This window comes from Taudactylus pleione, unplaced genomic scaffold, assembly GCF_031769625.1.
Source record: "Taudactylus pleione unplaced genomic scaffold, aTauple2 ptg000018l, whole genome shotgun sequence".
NCBI lineage: Eukaryota > Metazoa > Chordata > Amphibia > Anura > Myobatrachidae > Taudactylus > Taudactylus pleione.
In genome coordinates, this window is record NW_028284420.1 from 4,450,310 (window position 1) to 4,473,385 (window position 23,076).

At 38.8% G+C, this 23,076-nt stretch overlaps 1 protein-coding gene across 1 annotated transcript; it reads left to right on the forward strand.

Moving 5' to 3' along the window:
- Positions 1–2,372: 2,372 nt before the first annotated feature.
- WNT9B (Wnt family member 9B) lies at positions 2,373–17,549 on the forward strand. Its single transcript, XM_088482537.1, has 4 exons — positions 2,373–2,493; positions 8,977–9,233; positions 10,542–10,807; positions 15,342–17,549. Exons 1-4 carry the CDS (start codon positions 2,402–2,404, stop codon positions 15,798–15,800), a joined length of 1,074 nt encoding a protein of 357 aa, XP_088338663.1. The 5' UTR covers positions 2,373–2,401; the 3' UTR covers positions 15,801–17,549.
- The last annotated feature ends 5,527 nt before the right edge of the window (positions 17,550–23,076 follow it).

Below are 23,076 nucleotides of genomic sequence, written 5' to 3' on the forward strand. Positions count from 1 at the left end.
TACTGCCGCTGAGCAAGCAGCAGTAGTCTCCCCTACCTGTGAGGGGGTGGGGAGCGTTTGCGCCCCCCCCCAACTTCAGCAACAGCACCACTTTGACGTCGCAGCAAATATTATTTTTCACCTAAGGATGGGGTGATATATTTATATAGTGCTTTTCTCCAAAAGGACTCAAAGTCACTTAAAAATTGCCATTTTAATTTTAAAGATAAATACTTTAGCTATGAAGGTATTGTCGCAACTAACAAAATGAAATAAACCTAAAATTAGCTTATATAACAAAAAGTTTTTAATAACATTCCTAGACATATATGTAAAAGATAATTGAGGTAACGTTATAATCATTGGGAATATATTTTTTTACAACCAGCCGACTTCCTGTCAGTGATCTCACTGAACTACACTGCAGTCAGCCATCTTTAGAAAATTTGCTGATAACAGAGAAGAATAGCCTGCACTCAGCTAAACAGCAAATGCTGTCATTTCATAGGAAGTTTTAAATATGATCCTGTAGTTTGAATCTCTAATAAATAAATCAACTTGTACTTAAGTTCACTTTTCAGCTGTAACTTGTGTGCCATGCTAAGTATAAGTTACTCCATAACACTTGCTAAATAGTAATTGCAATAAGGTCTATATAGTATTTTCAAATACAATGAATGTGATAATCATATTATCAATCAAACTATGACAAAACTTCAGCTTGATTAGATCTGAGTCATTTAAGTGCAAATATATAACATTTTCTTACTTTTTTTCAACATTTTATTGCATTAAACTTCATATATACATATCTATGTGCAAACTTCTTAATTGGCTTACAACACTATTTGGGACATATACTGTATATCAAAATGTCTTGTAATGCTATGATAATTCAGATTTTTTTTTCAATTGTTGTGATATAACTTTTGGGTGAATATTAACAATTATTGTCTAAGCAGCGGATTAATATTCAACTGACATGGTGACACTGGCCCAGAGTGAGAATAGTTAATTTGCCACTTCACGGGCCTATTTCTCTATCTGTGCGCATTCATGGGTCAGCTTGCCAGCTCCAGCATGCACAACAACAACATTTGTTTAATGGTTTAGGTCATCCTGTGATGGCAGTAACAGAACACATATCACCACAATACTGTACTTGATAAATAGGCTTCTCCAAGCAACAGCAGTGGGCCTTCACCAGAGAGAGATTATATCTTATCACCATTGTAAATTATTCTCTATATTCTTTTTCAGCAATGGTGATAATCTGAACTGAGCAACGGTAGCCAATAAATAACTAACTTATATTTGTCTATGACAATTTAGATAATTAGAGAATCTAATATATAAAGCAAAGCAGGTGTCTGATTTTGTTGCTACAAATGTAATGTTTGTAAATGAGCCCTAATGTTAGGGATCCTAGTCCGTGGTGATATACTCACCCTCAATATATACATGTGTCAATACACAGCAAAAACAACATCTTCTATAGTATTAAAGATGACTAAAAATAAATACATTGAAGAACTCTTCTCTATCACAGGAAGAAAATCCAAGACACATAATAAAGATATTATTTGGAATACTATCGTTATGAGAAAATCTTTAATATAATTAAAATGTTTTTTAGTATAACAGACCATACAGAGATTATATACATGCTGCATTTAGATCAGAATACTAACCACTTTATTTATAGTATATTCTACCATTTGTCTTTTGTAGCTCAAAACTCTTGTCTGTCAAATTGATTAAATAAATCCTATTTTGTTGGGTTGGTGTTAGGGGAATGGGCATAAGAAAATATCAAGTTTTTCCCTGTTTTAATGAGTATCCATAATAACGTCCCACACCCAAAAATATACTTTGCATAAAATAGTAATTGTTAACTCAAAATGTATCTGTCATAATCTAGTGAAGAAACCTTTCTGGCAGGAAACTTTGAAATAATAATAAATGGAAGTATACAGCACTTATTAAATCATTGAATGTAAAAAAGTTTATTACTGTCCAAATCTGTCATTAATACAGTTTTGCCATGTTATACCGTTTCAAAGATGTGTTCTATTTTTAGATGAAACCTGGTTATCAATCCATCTCTATCTCTCTAACATAACCTATGGTGTACTGAGGATAAATGCGTGTTATAGTATACATTACTACAATATAGGCAGCACAACACACACTCCCTGCTTGTCACTCACTCCCAGTCCCTGAGGCTGCTGGAGGTGGACTCAATGCTCCACCCTTCCCTTACACACCTTGGCAGGACAGCAAGCCAGCCAGCCAAAGAGAGAGTCAGTCCCTGGCCAATCAGGGGCAAGGTGTGTCCCGTCCCTTTAAACTCTGCAAGAGAGAACCGCTGCCAGTAACCGGCTGCGGGGAGAGAGATGAGGAGCAGAGCCGGGTGTGCACCATGCCATCCGGCCTCCCCCTACCACTGGCTGCCCTGTGCCTACACCTACTGCCTGTCATCCTCCTGCTGGAGCCTGCGGATTCCTACTTTGGGTGAGTGAGTACATTTAACGATGGCTGATTTCTCTAGTCAATAAAGTACTGATATATGTCAGAAATGTCATTAATGAGATGAGAAGATTATTGGGAATATAATGCTGAGGGAAAGCGCACAGTTGTTCTGCATACTCAGGATACCTGATGTTCACCAGTTGTTGTGGAACTATAAGTAAAAGAATGCACTGTCAGTACCACAGCCGCTGGGGGATGTTGTCTAGAACACGCTGGATGTCAGCAGTCCATCTAGTCATGGGCTTGCAGTGGTGGTCTCAGGTCTCCTCATCACTTGTCTATGGATTGTTCTCCCACCTCCTCCTGCTGCATACACCTTATCTGCTGTCATGATTCATTTATTATGTGGTTGCGATCAAACAAACCCAAAAGGTTATTAAAGATAATAAGATTTTCATAGTTAAGAGATTATCTCCCATCCTTTTATCTTCATCACATGGCCTATAACGAGATCACATATCTGTAATTATACTGCTCAGGGATCAGATTCTGGAACGCAGATAGATGATACTTTAAAAAGTTAAAAAAGTCAAAACACTTTGAAAAACGTTATTTAAATATTACATTTAATAGCTAAAGTAATATAGAGAAGTGTGAGTGGAGATATTCCATGTAAATACAAATATATCCAGAATATATATAAAATAAATGTAGACTTGTTTTTATTGTGCTGCAGGCATTATTTCAATCAGTGATCAGATAACAAAATATTATTATTATTATTATTATTATTATTATTATTATTATTATTATTATTATTTAAAATACTGATACATTTAATTAGTATTAGGAAGGCATGTACATTATCTCTGTAATACACATATATTGTTTGTATGTAAGCAGAACATATGCATATATTCATAATATCTTTGTTACATTATTCTGTGTGGGATAAGATAATGTATGTTGATGATATACTAAGTCACTTCTGAAACTATAGAATTTGGCTCCGAATGGTATTTATGTGCAATACAGTTTAGATAAAAAAATCATTATAAATTAGTTATATATGAATGAGAACAATGTTCAGATTTTGATTTCATTTTGGAATTTCACATTAAAAAGAAATATTACTTACTAAATAATGTTAATGAAGATTAATTTATATAATGAATAAAAATATACTAAGTGTGGCTTAGAATTAAATCACTGTTAAAAATGAGCTCTTGATTTGTAATTGTATTAGTCTATATTCATGCTACAATAATTGTGATTACAACATTATTGTCCTGTAAAAAAGCTAATTTGATCCCAATTCATGCTATGCAGTTACCGTTTTACATGGACTATGGACATGGATAACGCAGACAAATATCTTAATTTGACAAGAAAAAAAGTGAATTTCTCATGTAGATAGCTGTCTATTTATATGAAGATGGAAATCTATATGCACCAGGCACACACATATACAACTACAAATACAGACACTTATTAAAATATTTAAAGACACAATCTAACGTATCTAAATATACCTCTATTTTTTATTTTTTAAGTAAAATTAAAGGGTTAAGGTAACTTGTTAAATACATATTTTTCATCATCTTTTCTCACACTTCTATCACAGAGATTTCCCTTTCCTGTTTTCTCACAGTTCGTTCTTTCCCCTCCCTATGTATAACACATAGCTCTGTCTCCCTTTGTGTGGTGATATGTGCTGAGCTCAGAGACCTTGAAATTAGGCGATTTCTCCAAATATTTACTTTCATAAAGTTACATCATAATATGGATAAGCAGCAGGTGATGGGAGGAAAGACCAGATAGAAAAATCCTCTATGTACAATTGTGTGTGTTTGTGAATATGGACAGAAAACAGAAAAAAAAACCTGAACTTTTAACTTCCAAACTCATAAAATGTAATTATTAAGTAACAGACTAAAACATGTAACATTCGCCAGCTTGATGAATCCAAGGTCACTTCAATCTGGCTGGATCAGTGTTAGAAAAAAGTGTTTTATATTTTCTTTCCCCTACCCCTGATGGTACTGGATAGAGGTGAACTTGAATCCGCTAAGCTGGTGAAAGTTAAGTGCTTCAGTAAATCAACCCCTCCATGTTAATGTAGAGAATTACTGTAAGATGAACAACTGAAAAGATCTGAGATTTAACAAGTATGTTAACTGAAGGTATAAAATAACCACTCTGTCCTAGAATAAGGGGAAAGTCATCATTGTCATTTAAAAAAAAAATGTGTGTGTATAAATAAACGTTCCCGGATTTGCCTAAAAATATAAATATTATATATATAAAACCAATTTAAAAAGGCATGGGAATGATATAAAATTGTAAAATTATTCCTCAAAATATGTTATGGATTTTCTTTTTAATAATTTGGTGTTGAACTGTCAGGCTGCACTCACATGCTGGGACATAACTGAAGTAACAAAATAATAAAATCCTTTAAAGTTCACATGCTTTTTTTTATATATATATTTATAGTGTGGTAAGTAAGTTATTTATTGTATGTTTGTGTTTGCATTTGTTATACAGTCTTGATAAAGGAGGTTTCTCCGAAACGTTGACTACCACGCTGTAGCCTTTTGGATTATTGAGTCTCTGAGTGCCTTTCATCTTTTGCCTTAGTTTTACTTTTTTTGGTTACGGCACCAGAGCCTATCCAGTTCTATTGTATTTGAGTGCCGTACTACCATTGTTCATATATATATATAGAGAGAGAGAGAGAAAGAGAAGGAAGATGTAGAGGGGCACTCTCAATTCCAATTCAGTAATGCCGGGGTGCCTTCTTTAAAGTAATGTAGAAATGCAAGGTCTGTCAGAAACAGCAACAGGCGGCACTCCGCGGTGAAAACACCCTGATGACAAGGCCTCATTGGTCTTGAAACGTTGGTGAATAAAGTCACTTTCTTTCATTTACAAAGTCCGCGGAGTGCCGCCTGTTGCTGTTTCTGACAGACCTTGCATTTCTATATATATATATATATATATACATATATATATATATATTATATATAGAAAGCAAGCCAGACTATATTTCAATTTCAATCTTATAATTACATAATTTACTATTGTGAGACATGTAGGAGATTTGTATATTAGTGTATTTCTGAAAACTGTTAGAATAGCACCAGCAATGCACCTACTGGTGATATTTTCCAAGTTTTAGATAGTGCCAAATAAAACAATTTCTGAAGATATTTTCAGGGAAGTTCTGGTTCAGTGTTGGTTAAGAAACGCTATTAATAATATTCTTGTAAGTGCTTTCTTTTATGTATGAAGCTACAAAATAATAGATGTAAATAAAGTAAAATTAATAGACCCGCAGAAGGTCACCTAAGATATAATTCGATAAAATATAAATATTTCTATATGGAGAGGACAATGTAGGGGGCACTTGATATCTGAATAAACTTGTAATCACATCAACAGATTCAATGTTTTTGTAAGATTATATCTTTCTAGTTGGCTGGTCGGAATGAAAATCTCGTAATGTATGGGAGCAAATGACAATCGAATGTTAAGGTGCCCATCCTCTAGACAATTAAGTTGAGCGATTGAATGATAACAATCGTTCATAAATCGTTTGCAAAAATGTCTGAAACGACCAGCAATGCGCATGCCGGCTGGACGTTTAGACATCTATCATCGTGCAAACATGCTGGACAACCTGACGATATCGTCAGGTTGAGCAATGAGCCTGCACTGAACGACTGATCGTTCAGTGCAGGCTCATCACAGACTGACAAACGACTGCACGATTATAATGTCGTAATCGTGCAGTCGTTTTCATGTCTGCTAGTGAATGGGCACCTTTAGCTCCCAAACGGATGAAAGAGTTAGATCCGTTTGATTTAACCAATTTGTCTGTTGGACGTTTTTGTCTGTTTTCCGGCGATTAGGAGCAAATTACAGATTGTCATTTGGTCACATACAGTACCAGATTTTCTTTAAATATGTGGCCAGTGTTATCTGTGAAAATCTTTCTTCAGGGTTGTATTGGCATATAAGGGGTCTATGTACTAAGCCGTGGAGAAATATAAAGTACCAACCAATCAGCTCCTGTCATTTTGTTTAAAAAATGACAAGAGCTGATTGGTATACAATACACCCATGCCTTCTTCACATGCACTCTGGGTACACACTAGGGAGCTAGGTTACAGTATCCTGTATGAGAAGAAGAAGAGGACCACTAGACAATGCACAAGGAATCGGTATGAAATACAGCAGCGGCAGCCCGACACTGGAACAGATCCCGGCAGCGGCAGCCCGACAGCGCTGGAAATCCCAATCGTCCCTAGGTAAGTATTAACTAGCCTAACCTAACCTGCCCCCCTAACCCTAACCCTCCCTTAGGGGTGCCTAACCCTAACCTTCACCTCAAGTGCCTAACCCTAATCCCCCCCTTCCCCGATGCCTAAACCTAAGTCCCCCGGGGGGATGCCTAACCCTAACCTCCCCCTGGGGGTGCCTAACCGTAACCCTCCCTCCCCCTAGCCTAGCCCTAACCGCCCGGGGGAGTGCCTAACCCTAAGTCCCACCCGGGAGCCCTAAACCTAACCCTTCCCCCCCGTGGCTGTCCGTGAAATGAGCAGCGTCTACATCTAGATGCCGGGCATTTCACCCTCACCGGGATATGACAGTCGGGAAGCCGGCTGTCGGTATAATGTCAGCCGGCTTCCCGATTGCATCCCAATGCACACCTTTCACTCTGACTCCATTATATACCTTGTATGTCTATTATGTTTTGCATACATAGGTGTCTTGTCCATTTCTGCTACACTTAAAAGTGTTCCGCTCATGTGCGCATTTTGTCTTTTACTTAGTGCTGGTCAACTGAAGGAGGTGACAAATACCTGTTATAATTTAAAACTGTCAACAATTATACCTGTGGAAGTTTAGAGAGCTGACCAGCACTACAGCACTGCTTTTACTGAGTTCATTGTCTCCTATTTGCCATTTGTTTTAAGCAATCTGTAAATGACAGTTATAAAAACTGAACTTATTAAGAAAAACCCATTGTGCATGTCAGAACTTAGCAGAAGGTTTTAAATCCAGTTCTTGTGTGTGCTCATTAGATTAAGCTTTGTGCTCGTTATACTTTCAGATCACTCAACTAAGAGGGATAATTGATTCTGACTATTCTAACTAGCAAATAAACACAGCAGAGACCACTGTATTGTAACTGCACTTACATATTACAAGGGATTGTAAAGGAGAGCGTGATGGAAAATGCTGACATCTTTACCAGTGTCACCATTAGTACTACCAGTCTCTTGGCAAATTAGTCATTTGGTGCAGCAATTAAATGCCCACTAATACCTACCAGATTAGCTATATAACAACAATATAATGATGCATCAATTAGCTCAAGTTTGGAAGCCGGCCAGTGGGTAAAGGCCAAAGCAAATGGTTTCAGAAGAATTAAATGCCAGGGACAGTTGTGGGAGCTATTGGAGAGCAACACACAGCAATTCTTCTTCCCCCAAATTCCACTGTATGGCCTCCACTGTATGGCTTGATTCAGTACAGATCACAAATGCGTAAGCAGCTGTGATTTTGCATGGAATGCAGCTGCAAAAATATGGTAATGCTTGCCACAGCTCAGCTGGCATAGAGATACCTACTGCTGCTTTCTCACATCTGCAGTCGCAGTCCTGCATATACAACGGTACCATCGACGAACATCGGCCCATCACGCACATTTACAGCAGGTCTGACCAGCCGCAGGCATTGCAAGTCTCGTCGTACGCAGTGAGTACTCCAGCTGCGTATGTAATCGCCGTGGCAAATTTATGCACGCCCATGCTACGGCATTTAAATGTATAGGCACGCCTGCGATTCTCTGACCACTCCCCCGGCACCACCCCTAAATGCTGACGACCTATCACTCACTCTGCAATGGATTCCGCTGTGCTTGTGTGATCGCAGTGCACGCACAGTGCGGCTTATATGCATGCGCAATGGCTAACAATCATTTGCATACGTAGTTGCATTTGCGATCGCTGCTGAATCAGGCCCTTAGACATTAGTCAGGATGAACTGTTTAATGTGGACATTATTCAGATTTTATATTCTAGCCATTACACATATTGCAATGTCATCCCTGTGACATGAGGCCCTTGTCATAGTCTGCCAGCCCAGCAACTTTTTGTGATACCTTCTGCTGCTTTGTTGACTGGAAACACTGTTCCTTTTTGTTTGCTGTATTTATATTACATGAAACATTATTAAATTAAATCATATGAAAGTGTTGCTATAGCTGTAGGAGACATGCATATCCATATCTTTAAAGTGTACCTGTTGTCTAAATAGCAATACTCCGCCTATCAGTTTCAGGAATTAACAACATCACTGAAGCACGAGTCACGTTTTGCCCTATGATTGTACGATGTTACTAGTTACCAGTGAATTGATATACTGTATTCTTACAAACTCATAAAATAGCTCCCTCCATTGTAGGTAGATATTGTTACAGTATTAATTATCCTCTTTTTTTTGGACTCTCTACAGACTAACTAGCAAGGAGTCACTTTCACTCTATACTTCATCTTCTCCTGTGACTGGTAGTACTCACAACCGACCCCACCTTAAACAGTGTGATCTGTTGCCCCTCACTCGACGACAAATGAGATTGTGCCGAAAGGAGCCAGGACTCTCAGAAGTACTAAAGGAAGCTGTAAGACTGGGCATTGGGGAATGCCAATACCAGCTGCGCAGTGAGCGCTGGAACTGCAGCTTACAGGGAAGAGGAAGTCTATTGAGAAGAGGTGAGGCATCAATAGCAACTGCATTCAAAAGTCATTCATTAAGGCAGTATTTTATTTGGCATTGGCTAAATTTCTCACTTAATAATAAGAGCAATTGTCAAATCATAGTATAGGATAAAGGTGCAGATTGGGACTGCAATCTCTTCTGCTTTGGAGCTAGTGGAAGCATTTAGCAATTCCTTGAGCAGCATGATTACCTAAATATATTGCTTCTAGTGAGATATATTTTACCCATAACAGACACCTTAAGGGGATTCCCCACCTCTCTGGCATTAACCTTGATAGCTGTATTTCACTGGGCCTGTGACATGGGGGATTTAAAAAGGAGAATAGATGACATTTTGGGACGTGAGTAGACCAAATCCTCATCTATCCAGTTGTGCATTCCTTCTACATCATCCTCCTGCAGCCTGATCGCTGTCATATTAAGTGATTGGCTCACATCTGGGATGGTGGTGAATCCCTTCAAATGTAATATATTTTATTGCTTTTATTGCTAGGTAGTAGGTACCCACAAAAACTGGCTAACTGGAATTATATGCTATATATTTCCCTGCATAAACACCTTTATCTTTAGTCTAAGGAAATAATTTGATCCAATTCTAAAAAAAATCTGTTATATAGAAATCAGATTGTATCATATTGTAAAACAGTCAAACAAATGACAAATGCCGTGCAGAAGATCATCTGAGATATAATTCTATTATATAGTGTATACAGAGCAAATACAATATTAAATATATATATATTCTCTGTTTATATATATATATATATTTACACACACACACACACACATATATATATTCACATACAGTATCCTATGCCCAGAAAAAATGTGCTTATACTCTAAAAGTTACAAGTAAATACAATATTTATAGTAGCTTCACACTACTTGCTGTTTCTGAAGCTAATTACAAGAATACAATTAGTCCAAAACAAGGTGCCAGCAGCACACACTATATATATATATATATATATATATGTTATATATATCTATATATGCGCTGCAGAATATGTGTGCACTATATAAATAACTGGTAATAAATTTTATATATATATATAAATATTTATATATATATATATATATATATACATATATATATATATATATATATATACAGAACCACTGGCAGTCTCACATGTATGTGTGTGTGTAAACGTGTAAAGCTCCCTTTCTTTGGACACTTGAAATGCCAGGAGGTATTATTTAGACATGACACAGCATGCTAGTATTTGTACACATAGGTCCGCACATCAGCACAACCAGTAAATGTCCGTGACAATAACAATAAGTCCTCTCTTTTGCAGGATTTAAAGAGACTGCTTTCCTGTATGCAGTGTCTGCTGCTGCACTGACACACTCGCTGGCTAAGGCTTGCAGCGGAGGGAAAATGGAACGATGTACATGTGATGACTCTCCCGGGCTAGAGAGTCAGAGGGCATGGCAGTGGGGGGTCTGCGGGGATAACTTACGACATAGTACCCGCTTCCTGCAAAACTTCTTGGGCCAGAGAAGAGGAGAGAGAGATACCAGAGCCAAGGTGGATCTGCATAACACCAACGCTGGGATAAGGGTAAGAAGAAGTTAGGACCCCACATCACATAATACATATGTTTACTCTACAAATTAACATGTGGCAGAAGCATACTTGCCTACTTTTGAAAAAGCATTTCAGGGAGATTGTGAAAGCAAGACCGATGAGCGCTGCGGTAAAGTGGGCGTGTACAGCTACATCTGACAGGCGTGTCATAAACCTGACTTACATCCAAATGTAAATGAGCCCCAAAGCAGTTAGTAAGATCTATGTGTTGATGAAAACACACTGGTACCTTTCAGAAAATGCATGTAGCCATAGGGATCATTGTGCCTTAAAACTAATGCAGGGAAATTATACTAATGATCCCATTTGAATGTATATAACTCTGTTTTCTATATATATGACAGCTACATAATGGGGGTAAGGTGCAATCAGAGAGATTGCTGGACTCTTCAGGGAGACAGGGAGATTACTACTATTTCAGGGAGTCTCCCTGACAATGAGGGAGACTTGGCAAGTATGGTGGCAGGTTATATACTGCAATCCGTCTATGGGACACTAGACATCAGTTTGTAATTAAGCTTTTCATATCAGTTAAGCTAACCCATACATGTCTGGTCAACAAATGCATCAAACACATCTGACAAAATACTTGTAACTTTCTGTACAGATGACTTCAGGGCATAACAAGACATTTGTGGGACCTGGAGCTATATGTTGTAAAGGCCTCTGTGCATGAAGCAGACCATTTCTCACAGTAGTTCCTGGAGTAGTAATATTGCTACCACAGTAGCTTCACCCATTGATGACATAAATTCACATAGTCAAAATTAGTAAATAAGGACACATAACACGTAGATAGAACTCAAATGTACCCATCGTCAATGTGGCAGCAGAAACTATATGCCTCACTTTAATTCCTGAGACTGAAAGTGCACCTATCACCGACATACAAAGGATGCAGTACTATTTACAATATTCATGAGAATGTGCCTATTAATTCACTAGGAACCACTGAAATCACTAGAGAGAGACAAATACAATCTATTAATTTGCTAGAAACTAATGATATCAATGAGACCTGAATGCAGCCTGACAATAAGTAGGCTCCAGGAGTATAACTAATCGGTCTTTTTATTCAGTAGCGAAAAAAATCTATCTCGGTTGAAAGTGGGTGATATTGCTGGAGATATCAATTTCCCTGTCTATCAAAGGCTGCATCCGTGCTATCGCTGGCTGTAGGACCCTCCGGCTCTCTCCAGTAAAAGATGCTCCATGCAAAACACGGGGAAGTTTATTTAAGCAGGATTGCAGCAGTACTAATACTGCTATAATCCTTCTATCATTATCCCCAGGAGAAAATAATGCTTTATTTATTTATTTAAAAGATTTTTTTTTTTTCTAGTCAGAATTTTATTAAATTACTTTTTAATTATTTTTTTTAATTCTACTTTTCTTTTTCTTTAAATTGTTTTGGAAAGTGGACTTCTATTGCATTGTGCAAAGCAAGTCACATATATAGACATATACAAGAAGACTGGCCGGGAGAAACAGTAAAGGGTACACACCTATATATTCGTCAGCTGACGATTGTGTCGGTGTGTATGCAGTACCGTTGCAGGAGCTTTAGCCGATATACGGCCTATGAAGCTCCTGCAACGGTCGGGATAGGGAGGTCGCATCTTATGTGCTGTTTAATAAATGTTGGCCCGTACACACTGAGCTATGTCTGCAAAGTGTGTACAGGCCTTCCAGGCAGCTGACAGGGGGTCAAACTGGGGACACAGCACTCTGCTGATCCGGAGCGTTCACCCGATCAGCAGAGTTATGGAATAGGTGTGTACCCAGCTTTAGACTACAGTTATCACTCCCAGCCACTATTCTAGTTAACATTTTCTTGTTGAATTTTGGCAACAATTAATGTTCCTATCACTGTGATAAGTGGCAGTAGAAATTCTGTGTTATCACTGCATAATAAATAGGCCTAAGGGGGAGATGCACTAAGCCGTTGAGAGAGAAAAAGTACCACCCAATCAGCTCCTAACTATCACTTTACAGGCTGTGCTTGAAAAATTACAGTTAGGAGCTGATTGGTTGGTGTTTTATCTCTCTCCAAGGCTTAGTACATCTATCCCTAAAGGTGGGTACAAACCTCACCGATATATCTGCAGATCAACTGATCTGCAAGTATACAGTATATGCAAAACATATGTTCTGCATACAGACTGCATGATTCATCGTAACTGATGTCACAACTGGGTGGGCATTTCCTTGCGCCCATCCAGTTGAACTATCAATCACCGCCGGCCCGTGCAGCAAGTGTACATGTGGTTGGCTGACCACCCATACACACAGCACAATATATCTGCAGATATATTGTACATCAGCTGTGCAGCACAGCTGACCCGATATGTCTGTGAATGACATCGTTCACAGACTTATAACTGGTACACACTGGCCGACGCACACAAAATATATATCGACCGTTGAATTGAACGGCCGATATGTCGGCCAGTGTGTACCCCACATTAGAGTCTATTTATCAATAAGTGGCAATCCTAAAGATTTTCTATTGCTGCTTATCTTGGCAATGGAAAATATCGATCTACACAATTTACCAACAAGAGTTAACTGAGGCATATGTGAATTGCTCAGCTCCCCAGAGATACAGACTGGCAGTGGTAACAAGACTCTTACCGCTTCACCAGCCAGTTATGCAGACTTGTGCAAGTGCATAGGCACTGAAAGCCTGCATAGGAAAAAAAAAATCTTTTTGATAGATTTATTTTTGGGAAAAACATTTTTTTTGTTTAATAAAACATTTTTTTCTTTAATAACACCCAGTTATTGTCAATCCTGAGGTGGGGATAGCGATAAATGGCTTGCATGTACTGCCTTCTTCAGTGTTAATTGCTGATATCTATTACTGGACCACAGGCCAGCATTACTGTGTGACTGGATCATATATACCATTTATACCAAGACCCTCTGCAATTTAGCTGCACCAATTTGCACTTACCCACATGTATGAGAATTCCTATTTCCTTATAGCAGGGGTGGAGAAACTTCTTTCTGCAGAGGGCCATTTTGATATATATATAATATTTTTTGCGGGCCCGGTGCAGGCCACAACCCTCTGTGTGACATCACACGGGGGCGGGGCCACAATCGCCGGTGATTACAGCAATACCTGGATCACCCTGAGGATGCTTCGTGGAGCTGTAAGGGCAGCGGTGTGATCGTCTGAAGCGTCCTAAGGACGTTCTAGGCAGCACTGCTGCATAGATTCTGGCTGCAGGGTGCATTCTAGGCACCCTGCGAGCAAGATGAGGCTAGCAGAAAAAAGCTCCAAGGACCAGACCAAATGATTCCGGGGGCCTTATACAGCCCCCGGGCCTGAGGTTCCCCATCCCTGCCTTATAGAGTGTAAGCTTGCTCACAGTGTGCTTTTACCTCTTTGAGGGGTATTCAATATGAAAGGTTAACTTCCCTGGCGAAGTTAACGTTTCATATTGGAGTTTTTTTCTGCGTAAAGGTATGGTGCGCGCTCCCGCTTATCCCCGTATTCAAAATAAAATTAACGAAAACGGGAAACTCCGAAGTTGGATTTGTGTAAAAGTTACGAATTTTTCCTTAAAATAATTGTAAGACCCCCCCTAAAGTTGTAAAAACATGGGGGAACACTATGGGTACCCCCGTTTTAGCCTTTAATTGAAAGTCGGGGATTTAAATAGCCGCAGCAGGTGTTTTTTTTCCGACATTGAAGAAGTGATGCAGAAGAGCACTTAGGTTATTTTTTTCGTTTTTTTAAGTGGTCCCATCAAATTTGGGGTACATGAAAATGGGTACTAGCATATTTTTAAGTTCCTAAAGTCAGTTTTTAAAAATTCTGCATTTGTGCACCTGCTGCTATAATTCTATTCTAGAAAACACCTGCCTCATACTTGCAGAATAGCCCTGAACCTATTTCCCTAATATTTAACAATTTTTTCCCATTTTTTTTTTTGCACCCCAATTTTTTTATAAATTTTTTGGGGTGTCCCTATTTATTTTTTAAACTTTTTTTGACACAGTTCTTTTTTAAATGTCAATCTCAGGGGTGCAGGCTATTTTTTTTAAGCCTGCACCCCTAAACCCCAATTCTGCACTTTTTTTCAACACCTATTCAATGGTGAAAAGTTATCACCGTTTTTTATCAAAGACTTTTCAAAACTGCGATAAGTCTTTGAAATTGAGTACGGTGTAAAACTAAAACCAGTGATATTAACGCAAAAAAGTTAAAAAGTGCGGTATTAACGCAAAAAACGATGTTATCACACCCATATTGAATACCCCTATTTGTCTGTTATTATTACCCTGTCTTGTGTCACTACTCTTTTGTTCCCAATTGTAAAGCGCAAATATGTAATCAATGGAATATGCTGGAGATATATATATATATATATATATATATATATATATATATATAAATGTTATTAATTAAATTGGTTCTCTATACACCAAGTATAAAATATTTAGGCAATGCTATGATTCTACCACTTAATAAATGTACATTTTTGCTTATCTTAAGGCTGTAAAGAGTGGACTGAAGACCACATGCAAGTGTCACGGAGTGTCTGGTTCATGTGCAGTTCGCACCTGCTGGAAACAGCTTTCCCCCTTCCATGAAACAGGAGCATTGCTAAAAGCCAAATATGACAATGCCATCAAAGTCCTGGGAGCCACCAATGAGGCAGTAGGGGGCCACGAGTCTCTAGGACATTCCTTTGCTGGCCGTTCCCCACGCTCCAGTGACCTGGTTTATCTAGAGGATTCTCCCAGCTTCTGTCGTGTCAGCCGCCTTTCTCCTGGCACTGCGGGGAGAATATGTTCTCGGGAGACCACCTGTGACAGTTTGTGCTGTGGAAGAGGATACAACACTCAGAGTCGGATGGTCACCTTTTCCTGTCACTGTCAAGTGCATTGGTGCTGCCATGTGGAGTGCCAGAAGTGTGTACAGCAGCAGGACACCTATACCTGCAAACAATGACAACAAGGTGTAGAAGAGGGAGGAATACAGATGTAAAATGGGGGGCTCCCTTCATTTTCTCAGCTGTCTGCAGACCGTGTCCATGCTTTATAAAAGGACACTACGTGTGAATCAGTCAAAACTCCCTGCATTGCTGAAAAACCTCTGGACCCATGGACTGCAGTGCTTTTGTTTTTAAGTGGGATAAATATGATTCCAGATCATATTATCAATGAACAGTATAGATATATATAGTCCACATGAAAAATAATCACCACCTGATGACTATAATTATCAGTGGTCATTGACCTGCTTTATCTTTATGATTTTGCCTTTTAAAATCAATGGTCAGCAATAATTTTAAATAACTTTACCACACTACAATATATAAACATATCTGGGAAATAGTCGAGTAACACATAGAAATAGACCTCTTGCATATTTTCTTCATGTCCATCCAGGAGCCCAGGTGTATGGAGTCCATTTTTGGACCTCTCATGGGATTTTAGGTAAATCTTGGTCCTTCCTAATGTTGAATTTCATAAGCTATCAGGTGAACAAGTATATTGTAAATATTACACTATGTAGATAAACACTGGTCAACTGATTTTACACATTCACCTGTTTACCTGGGAGTAGACTCATAAACATGCACTGTTGGTCAATTCTGAGGACAGGTTTGAGAACCTGTGACATACTGACTGTAATGCATGTGCAACTAGAGATGATCTATTAGCCTCTATACTTTGCAAATATTCATTCAATATCCTGATCAATCAATAATGTAAAATACCAGCAACATGACATTTTTGGACTACACCAGGTCGCCATCAATACTAGTGGTATCCACTACCAGGCCAGGTTTTAAATTACTGTCTGCTTCAGCTCTAGTGGTGGAATCACAGAGCTAGGGGTATATTTACTAAAGTGCGGGTTTATAGAAGTGGACGTGTTGCTCATAGATCCTACTTATTATATTCTAGAAGGTGCTAGATAAATAATATCTAGTATCTGATTAGTTACAGGAGTATCAGAAAACCGTGGCCTGTGTGCACCCATCAAAAACTGAACTAAGACCTTTGAGCTGAAAAGTGATGCAAAAGGTAAAGAAGCAAATCGAGTTTACTGTCATCTTCTTCTATCAATAGAGACTGACCATTAATCATTCTTTTAAACATATTTTTTTCTTTCAAACAAGAGAAGAAACATTTGTTGACATGAAACATGTACGAGTAGTTTATTTCACTATCCAAATATCTTTTCCCTACCAATAGGAAGTCATGATAATGCCATAAGAACAAGTGAAAGCAGTAAAATATGCACACAATGGCCCCTGCTAACCTGCGGTCCAAGAACATGGAATCCCACTTGTCAAGATAATGATCTTACAACTGAAATGAATCCTATACTGTTATAAACAAAGACAACACTGGACATTAAAAATGGGTGAATAATGCTTTGTGAAGCATTTTCATTGTTTTAATTAGCAGTTTTTCCTGGTCTGCTGTAATTAGGATACAGCCATAAGCAAAGGGCCTTTATAATACATAATAAGAAATACAAGACCCATACTTTCTACCTCGTGTGTACAGCAATTAAGTCAAATCACATCTGTGGATATTTAAGTTATTTAAAGCTGCAGTATAACCACTGCATGAAGCCACTTGCCTGCTAGAGAGAGATGTACAGTATATAGGTTTTGGTTATTCAATAAATATTTATATTTTTACCACTATGTACATATGAGATACTGCACTTCTCATCTGTTTATATACAGCTCAGATATAAACTGATTTTTTGGTAAATTACTTTGTGTGACTTTTTTTTGGCGATGTTCAGTTATTCAGTGTGTACCGGACAGTTCATAGTATAACTTCTGAAAGAGCTAAATTCATTTGATGAGCTGAAAGTATGAAAATACAATATTTTATTCAGATTATGGGGTAAATTTACAAAGGAGACTTTTTAGAAGTGGAGATGTTGCCTATAGCAACCAATCAGATTCTAGCTATTATCTTCTAGAAGGTGCAAGTTAAATGTTAAGTAGAATCTGATTGGTTGCTATGGGCAACATCTCCACTTCTATAAAACTCTCACTTTAGTAAATTCACCCTGTCTCTGAAATATAATCCTATCTTTTACCAGGATATTCAAACAGAAATGAATGACTCATAAATATTTACAAAAAGAAACTGGAATGTCATATAAATCTTTTAGACCATTCAGGGTGAGTGTGTTATACATTTTCATTGTTTCCTGTGCGTAATTGCATCTCTGCATATTTCATATATTTTTCATATGCCCAATGAGGAAACACTGGCGTTTACAGTCATAGGCAGATTTGCATTGCACATGGAATCTGCCATACAGTTGCATGATCGTTGAACACTTGTATCCATGGAGATTAACACTATACTTATATGGATAAATGAATGGCAAACCCAGCTAATTGGCAATCAGACTGAATGACCGATCATGCCCATACATGCAGTGGTGGATCTACATTTTTGGGGATCTGAAGCTTGAATTGTTATGAGGGCCCCATTGCAACCAGCAACAATAGGCAACATCTAACAGGGTCCAAAGGGCCTTGCTGCCCTTGCAAGGACCTTGAGGCCCAAAAGGCAAAGAATGGTGTGGTGGGGTGGAGTCCTTGAAAATGGGCCATACAGTGAGCCCCTTCCCACCAGCAATGAGATCTGGGTAACTGCTGTTATCTTCTTCATTGGGATTGTTCCACGGCAGATCACCACACATTTTTAAAAAAATGTAACCACTACATCTCAGAATTTTATTAAAATTGCGTTGATAAACTTTTACTTGACAATGTAAATGTTTGATAGTTTTTGACATTTGTCAGATCACTTTTCCTTGAGTTTGTGTTTTTGGTATCCACTTAAGTACTTTATTTAACTCATTTCTCTTTCTCTTGGGGTCCTGACCTCTGTTAAAAAGAGAAAATAATACATAGATAGCTAGATAGATAGATGTGGAAACCCCCTAGAGAGAGAGAGATACTGTAGATAGATATAGAAATCCACCAGAGACAGAGAGACACTTAACGATACTGCCTTAGAACCTCTATACACTCCTTCCTATACCTTCTAATATCCTGCCTATACCTTCTAAGGATGACGCTAATTTGCGTATGCAGTCATACAGTAAATAAAGACTTCAGACCTGTAATCTGTGGTTCCAAAGCACAAGTATTATTCAAGTAAAAGTACAGTCAGTTACATGCTATTGATCCATACACAATTAGGCGCAAAGGAATTATACAGACCCAAGTACAGTATACATACGCAGCGCTTCTGGACCAGATATTAGGCATCAGCAAGAAACCCCTCGTCAATCAGCATTCAGCATGAAGACTAAGACCCAGTGTTGGAGCACACATATTTATACCCCCCAGAAATAGACAACACAATAGAGAAGTTTGTTGCTGATGCCATTGGTTCCCAAGGGGGATGCATCTGTTACAGAGCATTTAACAGGCTGATTCAAATAGACCCAACCCAGCCTCTAACAACTGGGGGTCTCTGGATCCCCGCCTCATGCAACATCCTAACAGTTGTTCATATCATATACATTTTGTTGCTTGAAGTCTCTGCGGTCCATAAGTTGAGAATGCATGATGCGATCTCCACACCGACGATATCGGAATTCTGTGGAAAGAGTACGCATCAGTACAAAACCAAACACGGCTTACTTATCATGTATAAAACCTTAGTTACCAAATCTTTATTTCACAGCATTTATACTAAATGAACAAACTTAAATCTTATACCTTAAAGCTTATGGAACCTTGTATGTGGATATGTAATGTGTGAGTATGCTGGGTTTGATATAACAACGCTAGTTAACTTGGAGCAGATGCGTGCACATAAAGCTAATAAACAGCGTTCTCATATAGGATCATATGCATTCGCTAATATGCGACTAGTTAACAGCGCAATTGTGCGTATTAATGTGTATATGAGGAATGGTGAAAGATGCAATCACATGGTGCTAATAGTAATATCGCCACATGTACTAAAGTGTGAGTTTATCTAAAATGGCGCTTGGGTGGCCATTCTCAAAATGGAGTCTTGCGATCTCATTTCCAAGATGGCATCTTGCGGCCAGTCACAAGATGGCGTCGCTGCGATTCAATTTTAAACTGATCTTGTCTCAGCCAATAATCCAGCTTCGACAGTCCACCCTTTGATAGCGAACAACATGCTATCACAATCTGATTTTAAAATATAATTTAGGGTTACATTTATATACTATTTAGTGTTATTATGAGATAGCACAAGGTGGTTCTTAATCCATCAATAATGTGTCTCTGGGTGGGGACATAAAACTACTATTATACGCACACCACAGGTCTTGGAAGATCATGTGAAAGGTGTGGGGATGCACCAGTCTTATAAAGGCAGTCTTGAAGGGGAATTGAGACTTTACATTATCTGAGGTGTTTTACAAATAACATTTCAATAATACATTCTATGCACGTCTAAATATAATACATTAAATGATGGTATTTCCTAGTTCAGGGTTGTAATGCAGTTCTATATTTACCTCGGTATTCATATTGTCATTACTGACCACCATCAGAGTTTCATTCTTGCATTTTACTCTATTTTTACATTTTCCACACTTCAACACAATAGGAATAGACCGGACACATATGCCAATTATTATGATGACAATCAATATAAGGATCAAGAATTTGCCTATGCTGGCGATCACTTCCTGAACCCATTCCCCTAGACCTGAGAACCATTTTACTGGGTTCAGCCATGAAACCCATCCTTCTATCTTTTCCCCTACTTCAGCCACTGAAGCATTATGGTTCTTACGAAACTCCCATTTTAGCTGCAGAATTTCATCCATCTTCCAGTCTATCACCTCCTTGGGGTCGCTGGTATCATTGGTGACATAGGTGCAACATTTTACTCCAAATTGGGTGGCCAATGTTACGCAATACCCTCCAGTAACAGCAGTTAAATAATTTAACACTAGCCTGTGTTGCACCAGTTCTTTCTTGTATGCTTGCAATTCTCTCCCTGTATACCTGAATGTGTCATCGTACATCTCGGTGATATTATCATGTTTCTTTTGCTTCTGTGTTCATATTGTGTGTGAAGATATGGTGATGGTGTGTTTTTATGTATACCAAGCATTTTAACATGTGTGAGGGTCATAACTTTTGGGGCTACTCTTCCCAGGTAACACAATAACAGTACTAAGATTGGTCTGACACTCCCCTGATTGGCATTTACACTCCTCCTGACTCCACTCCATCAGCACTGTCATCAGCTCCCATTTCCTCAATTGGTCCTCCATCACAGACACTGAGTATCCCCAAACAGATCATCACGACAGAAACTCTGGAAAAAAAGAACTAGGATGACCACAGCAGACCACTCCATTGCTGGAAGCACTGATCTACACATTTCTTTAGCTCAGATATCTCATGTCACCTTTTTAATCCTCCCGGCACAAGCTCGCAATCGACAGGTCCACGTTATCGGCCTTGTCTCCGCCTTGTATATCCACCGGTTGGTTAACCTCCCTATAGTGAGTGGAATGGACCCACGTATCTTCCCCGGCCACCATTTGAGGATGTGGTATCGTCAGATACGGACCTTTCCACCAATCAGTCAAACAACCTGAGTTAAAAAAAATTTGGATCATAACAAATTCTCCAGGTTTGACATCATGACAGCTTGCATTAGACATGTTAGTTAATAACACTTTCAATTTCTGTTATTCTCATTCATCTTCGTGAGACCCTGCACAGTAACCTCATTATCATATTTTCACATGAGGCTGCCTGTTTGAACAGTATCTCAAAGGTGGACAAATAAAGGAAAAGACAGTCTGGGATAATCTTAGTGTTATTACCCATCACCTTACACATGTTCTTGGAGACGTCACCTGTAAAATAAGTCCCCCTATCACTTTGAATAATTCTAGGGATATAGTATCTGCATACAGGTTCCTGCAATTAAATCTTGTTATTAATAGCTACTGCTCTAAATAATGCCTGAGCCACTGGGTTGGATAGTATTCCCAGTATTCGACCTTAGCCTGGCATGGCTGCCGTTTATCCTTAGCAACCTTGTGTCCTGTGAGTGAGAGATAAAGCACAACAGTTTAATATCATTTAAACATGACCTAAATACAACAATAAATCGTCCACATTTTACATTAGAACAGATCCATTGGCAGGTTGAAAAGATTGTAAACAGTCATATAAGGCCTGGGAGAAGATACTGGGGTTGCCTATGAACCCATGGGAAACTCGTATTCATGTGTGGTGTTCTTCACTTTGCAGTACTTACTTATGTGTCCCACTTGGTGACAGTTAAAACATCTTTTTGAACGGGGTGGATGAAAGGATTGTTGTGGGAGTTGAGCAAGAGGAAAAGATGGTGGGTATGGGTAAGGATATGGAGGATAAGGGTATGGTGGGAGGTATGAAGTTTGTGGGTAGCATGAGACCTGTGGTTGTGTATGATATGTGGGGTAAGGACGTGTTTGCTGTGGTGTGGGATTGGTGAGGACGTGTAACTGTTCAGGTGCAAGTGTGTGTGTGGGTGCAGGTGTGTCGGTTGGCTGTGATGTTATTGTCATTCCTTCCAGAGCTTGGATACTGACAGCCATTAGTTTTTCGCTCTGGGTCTATCTCTTCTTTGTGATATTTTTATCATGCTCTATGGCAGATTCTATTAGTTGAAAATGTAAACCTCAACGGCTTTGTTTAAACACGTGGCAGCACAACCGGAAGTACGTATACGCTATTGTGCGACCAGTCGCATACACAATAAGGCGACTATCACACAACCGTATGACAAGTTTTTAGCTGCGTACGCAAAAGTGCATCTTTGCTGTGCGCAAAACTGCGACTCAGCCGCGTACTCAATACTGCGGCACCCATTTTAAACGTTAGGTTCTATCAACAAAGGAAAACAAACTTTTTCCTCTCTTGTCCCTGGATTCTAGTCAGCTTCCTTGGCTCACATGGAAACGGATAGCGATCTCTCAGCACAAAGCGGTTGCAGGTAAACCCTGCATGTGGTCACTCCACCCTTTGCTGAGATATAGATAACCGTATGTACCGTGTGAGTAGGTAAGTGACTTCACTACGAGCCCCCAACTAACGATACTGCCTTAGAACCTCTATACACTCCTTCCTATACCTTCTAATATCCTGCCTATACTTCTAAGGATGACGCTAATTTGCGTACGCAGTCATACAGTAAATAAAGACCTGGAATCTGTAGTTCCAAAGCACAAGTATTATTCA